The sequence below is a fragment of the Suricata suricatta genome, chromosome 14, assembly GCF_006229205.1.
Source record: "Suricata suricatta isolate VVHF042 chromosome 14, meerkat_22Aug2017_6uvM2_HiC, whole genome shotgun sequence".
In the NCBI taxonomy this organism is placed as follows: Eukaryota; Metazoa; Chordata; class Mammalia; order Carnivora; family Herpestidae; genus Suricata; species Suricata suricatta.
The window spans coordinates 88628550-88633937 of record NC_043713.1 but is presented as its reverse complement, the minus strand read 5'-3'; the positions used below and the strand labels follow the sequence as shown (position 1 = coordinate 88633937).

Sequence of the window (5388 nt, the reverse complement as noted above, 5' to 3'; positions counted from 1 at the left end):
GCGGGCGGCGGGGGGCAGGGCGCGGGCGCCTACAGAGGCTTGATGGGCGGGCTCCTCTTGCCGGCGGTCGTCTTCATCAGCTCGAAGTGGCTCGTGTACAGCTGTGTGTGCGTGCCGTTCTCGTCCTGGGCGTACATCTGGCCTGTGCGCAGGGGGCGGTTGTTCTTGCTCTGAGACAAAGCCGGGGGCGGGGCGTCAGTCGGACGCGGCTGATTTGGAGGCCTGGCGCTCGCTCGGCCCCGCTCCACGGCACCCAGGTCCTCCTTCCCCAGACAGCACTGCCCCCTGCCGGCCACGAGTCCTCAGTGAGTGCCAGGCCTCTCTGCGTGCCAGCCCACGTGAGACCCGCAAAGGGAGGCCCCCCTTCCATGGGGACAGCAGTGTGCACTGGGGCCGGCTGCCTTCGCTGGTGAGCAGACCCGGGGGACCGAGCGGCGGCTGCGCCCACCGCAGACCTCCGCCCACGGCGCACAGGAAGGGGAGAGGCGTGCGCATGTGTCCGAGTCTGTTTGTGCCTGGAGGTCTTCCCCCTTCACACGTCCCACGAGTAAACCATGCAGGGCTCTCTGGGACTGTCCTCCGCGGCTTCTGGCTCTGACCGCCCTGCTGCCGGGAGTCTAATGGCGTGGGGATGGGAACCGAGATCACTACACAGCGAGCGCCGCGCTGGGGGAGGCGGTGCATGGGCGGCTCCCTGTGTCTCCGAGACGCCGTTAAACCTGGCAGGGCGGCATCAGAGGAAAGCCAGGAAGACAAGACTGCACCCCTCATGTCACTGTACAGCGAAGGCAGAGCAGGCCCGAGACCGGCACGTCACAAGAACACCTGCCGGCCGTGGCAGGCGGTCAAGGGGCTCTGCTCACGCCATGCTCCGCCCAACACGGCACGGCTGCCACGTGTGTGCGAGCGCCAACCTCCAGGCTGAGTCCTCCGCACAGCTGCCTACGCTTTATCTGGAACGTCACCTTCATACCTGAGACATCTGGTCTTTTCCTATAGATTAGTGTCACACATGACAACGGAAGCCAAAGCTTCAGCTCTGCGTTTCCACGTTAGCACCACGGCCATTGTTGGAAGCGCTTCCAACACATCAGACCAAACACAAGGTTGCGGGAAGTCTTGTGGTGAAGCCACCAGAGATGGTGTAAAAAACACTTGCTTTTTTTGTTCTTAAAAAAGGAAACAAATGCCCTTAAGATGAAAGTCTCTGGGAAAAGGAACATGGAGAGGATAGACATTTCCATCCCTCCCCTGAGGACTGCGCAGGCCTCTGCCGCAGCTGCCCTGTGCGGTCAGCGTGTGCAGGGGCCTTCAGACACGGGCCGTGGGACGTTCTCTAGAAGGGAGGCCAGCAGACAGACGGGCACAAGAGGGGGAACGGTGACAACAGTGGATGAGAGACAGAGAGAGACCCGCCTGGCTCGAGGAACAAGGAGAAGCACACGGGCGATGCTCATGCACGGAGCCAGCTGGTGGGGGGCGGCGCGCGAGGTCAGGCTGCCACGGCCAGCTTTTCAGGAGAGACTCGGTACCCGGCCGCTGTGCACTCAGCACGTGCGACACACACAGTGAGCAGGACGAGGGTCCAGAGCCGGTGCCGCCACCACAGCAGCCCACCAGCCCGGTGGGAGCGCAGCAAGAATACAGTGGAGGCGGCGCCGACAGACTCTCATCAAGCAAAGCCCACGGACCCACACAAAAGGTCTCAAGTTCACCTAACTAACACCCTTTTGGAAAAGGAAGGAAGAGAAAAGAAACGACGGTAGGCCAAGCTCTCGAATGGCACAGAGAATTTTCCCAGTGCGGGACCAGAGCCAGCAACGACGGCGGCCATGAAGCGGTGCCACGGGGACGGGTCAGGGACGGCGCAGGCCTCCGGCCTCACCAGACTCCACGGAGCGGGGGCCGGAGTTCCGCGGGCGTGGGGGGGGGGGGGGCTCACCTTGCCCTCCTCCCGCGGAATGAGCACGTTCTCGTAGCGGCTCCGGCACTGCTTGGAGGAGCGGTAGATGCGGCTGCAGGAGTTGACCACGTCGCTGACGAGGTCCCAGTTGGGCGTGTGGGCGGGGGACACGATCGTGAGGTTCAGAGGCAGCTCCAGGAGCTGCTTCACCGCCTAGAGCAGGTTTCAGGTGGCACGGGTCACTAGCCGGCCCGGCAGGTTCCCGCGCTCTCCAGAGGGAGCGCAGTGACGGGACGTGGGCCGGGGGCCCCATGCTCACCTGCAGCAGCGCCCAGTCCTCGCTGATGAGCCACTCGGGGTTGTCCGGGCCCGACTCAGCTGTTGGTTTGGCGAAGGTTGGCAAAGGTTTGGCAAACTGCGTCTGCTGCTTCAACAGAATGTTCTTCTTCTGCTCCTTCCCTTCCCGCCGCATCTTCAGCATGCCGGGGGCCGCTCGGTCGAACAGCGAGCGGGGAGGGACGACCGGCTCCCCGTGCCGCTGCTTCTTCTTCCGGCCTGCGGCTGCACGGAGACCTTCGTCAGCCAGGCGGCCACTGGGAGACCGCGCCTCCGGAGCGAGGGGCAGGGGACGAGGGTGGCAGGCGGGGAGGCTGGCCACCGCAGAGCCTCCTCCTCAGGTGGAGACAGACCCGCCCTTCCGTGAAGGCTCCTCCCAGCCTCGAGCACAAAGCAACAAGACCCGTTTTCGGGCCGCGGGGCACACCTGACGGGTCCGTGCGGTGGCGCCTGCGCTCCTTCCTCACGTACACGGGAGGCAGCTTGGACTCTGGGATGGGTGTGCTTTCGTACGTGAGACACAGGACTGGGTCCACGTAGATGTCGTTGTCGTCCTGGGGGGGCGTGGGCGGCGTCCAGAGCTGTGCACACAAAGGAGAGCCTGAGCCGTGCCGCGCCAGGACGGCGGCCGCCCCCCGACACACGGGGGCGCCTGTACTCACCGGCATGACCTCCATCTGCCCATCGGCGCCTTCACAGACGTACTCCTGCGGGCGAGGGGTGGCTCAGGGTGACACGGTCTCAGGGGTGGCCACAGGCCACCAACAATCTCCACCACGCCGGCGACGACGTTGCGGGGAAAGCCCGCGAGAAGCGGATACCTGCAGCCGAGGGCCGGCCCGGTGCAGCACCCGCACCCCCGCCCCGCGTACCGCGCTGTAGGCGTCCTCCCGCGTGTAGGTGAGGAGCTGCTCGTGCTCCAGCTCCCGCAGCACCCGCGCCTCCCTCTCCTGCTGGGCCCGGGCGTTCTGGGTCTCCCACTCCGTCACGGCGGCCAGCACAGCGTCCTGGCGGGAAGACCGCGCACGGGGGCTCAGGGACTCCAGCTCTGCAGCCCGGCTCGCCGTGTCACCAGCCGAGCCCTCCTTGGGCCACAGGTGCTCTGGATCCCTGCCCGCCCCCAACACCCAGCCCTCCGACCACCTGGCATCAAGCTCCTCCCAATCGAACGGGACACGTTCCCCAGGGTTTTCCGAAACGCCATTTCTGTCTGTTTCCACACTGGTGGGTTGGGTTTTTATTCCTATACTTCTTGGCAAGTCATGTTTACTTCCGTCTGACTCTGCCCCTGAAGCCTCGCGTGCGGGGGCGCAGAGCCCGCCCTTACCTCGCTGCCGCCCTCCCTCTCCGGGCCGCCGGGCGCGTGGAACAGCTCCAGGTAGTGCAGAGCGTACTTCTCGATAGGGGTGAGCTGTTTCAAAAGTCACGTTTTGAACAGAGTTAATGCCAAATCAAAACGGTGAAGGTCATTACATAAGCCCCATCCACACCTGATGGGGAGAGGACTCCTTCTTATTTACGGGGACCAGGGAAAATGTCATGAAAGGGTCAGGCGCTGAAAACGTCTAGGCGTCTGGAAACCACGTGAGTCGAAGCGGGGAGGGAGCGCCCAGACCTGCTCCATGAAGTCTGCTAGCTCCTCCAGCTGCGACGGCTCCTCCTGCCACCCTGAGCCGCGGCCGTCGGGTGAGCTGGGCACCGCCTCCTCCTCGGGTTTCTGGGCTTCGTCCTCCAGGTACTCGATACTCTTGAGGGCCTAGAAAGGGTACGGATTAAAGTGCTGCGAAGAGGAGCTGCCCTGCGTAAGCGCCAGCGACATGCCTGTGCCGGGCACGCAGAGCTGAGAGTGTGGGAGGTGGGCAGTGAACGCGAGCGGGCCCCAGCGACGGGCTGAGCGCCGCGGCCCCACGAAGCTCCCCGACTCCGGGAACCCCGACACCTCATTCAACCTCGCACCCGGCACCCGGCACGCCGCGGCTCTGACGCATGACGGTTCTTCCACGGCACGCAGCGGGGACAGACAACCCCACACTGCAGCTGCCGAGACCCGGCCCACGGAAAACGTGATGCAGACGACGGGCGTGAGATGGTCAGCGTCCTCGCAGATCAAGAAACCAATCGAGGGGCGCCTGGCTGGCTCAGCTGGTTAAGCGAATGACTTCAGCTCAGGTGATGATCTCGTGGTCTGTGAGTTCGAGCCCTGCGTCGGGCTTTGTGCTGACAGCTCGGAGCCTGGATCCTGCTTCTGATTCTGTGTGTGTGTATGTGTGTGTGTGTGTGTGTCTCTCTCTCTCTCTCTCTCTCTTAAAAATTAAACAGGGGCACCTGGGTGGCTCAGTCAGTTAAGCGTCTGGTTTCGGCTCAGGTCACGATCTCACGGTTCGAGGGCTCGAGCCCCGTGTTGGGCTCTGTGCTGGAGCCTGCTTCGGAATCTGTGTCCCTCTCTCTCTGACCCTCCCCTGCTCGCATTGTCTCTCAAAAATAAATAAAGAACATAAAAATTTCTTGAAAAATTAAATAAACATAAGGAAAAAAAGGAAACCAACCAAGAGGAAGGAGGTGCGTTCCCACAGCCAGGAGCTCATGCCGGACCCCACAGTCTCCAGTTTCAGGGTAACCAATTACCAACTGTATAACCTCTTTCCTTGGCAATTTGGCAAAATCTGCAGTTTAAATTGTTACCTGACCTCACATAATACACAGGAACTATTCTGCATTGTACATTTAAATATGAAGACCACTGAAGCATCTAGAAGAAAATGAAAAAGGACATCCTGAAGACCCAGAGTAAGGAAAATGTTTTGTACGCACCAACCACGATAAAGACAGGCTACTGGTTAGTCGGCTTCAAGCCCCGTGGTTTCTGCTCCTTGAAAAACGAGCAAACAACAGAATGCACGAAGGCATTTTACAGATTTCTCCAGACCATGTAAACAGTGCCAACAAACCACTAAACAAAAGAAACAACCCTGCTAACAAAAATAAGGGAGAAGGGTGTGAGCAGGCACGTCGCAAACAGTACTTGCCCTGCCAGGGGGCACGCAGAGGCGCCCAAACTCGCGGGCTGACAGCAGCAGCCAGCACACCAGAGCGCCGGCCAGGGCCCGCCACCCTGTGCCCCAGGGCCCTACCCCAGGGTGCAGTTAGCA

The 5388-nt window shown here is 61.8% G+C and overlaps 1 protein-coding gene across 1 annotated transcript in view; it reads right to left on the bottom strand.

Moving 5' to 3' along the window:
* EP400 (E1A binding protein p400) overlaps positions 1-5388 on the bottom strand; it is a 92112-nt gene that overhangs the window by 18874 nt on the left and 67850 nt on the right. Inside the window, exons 36-43 of the mRNA XM_029921638.1 lie at positions 3855-3995; positions 3567-3650; positions 3112-3246; positions 2902-2946; positions 2667-2820; positions 2223-2464; positions 1943-2116; positions 34-170 (exon numbers count right to left, since the gene is read on the bottom strand). Of these exons, the coding sequence (XP_029777498.1) occupies positions 34-170; positions 1943-2116; positions 2223-2464; positions 2667-2820; positions 2902-2946; positions 3112-3246; positions 3567-3650; positions 3855-3995 (1112 nt within the window). The remainder of the gene's footprint in view (positions 1-33; positions 171-1942; positions 2117-2222; positions 2465-2666; positions 2821-2901; positions 2947-3111; positions 3247-3566; positions 3651-3854; positions 3996-5388) is intronic.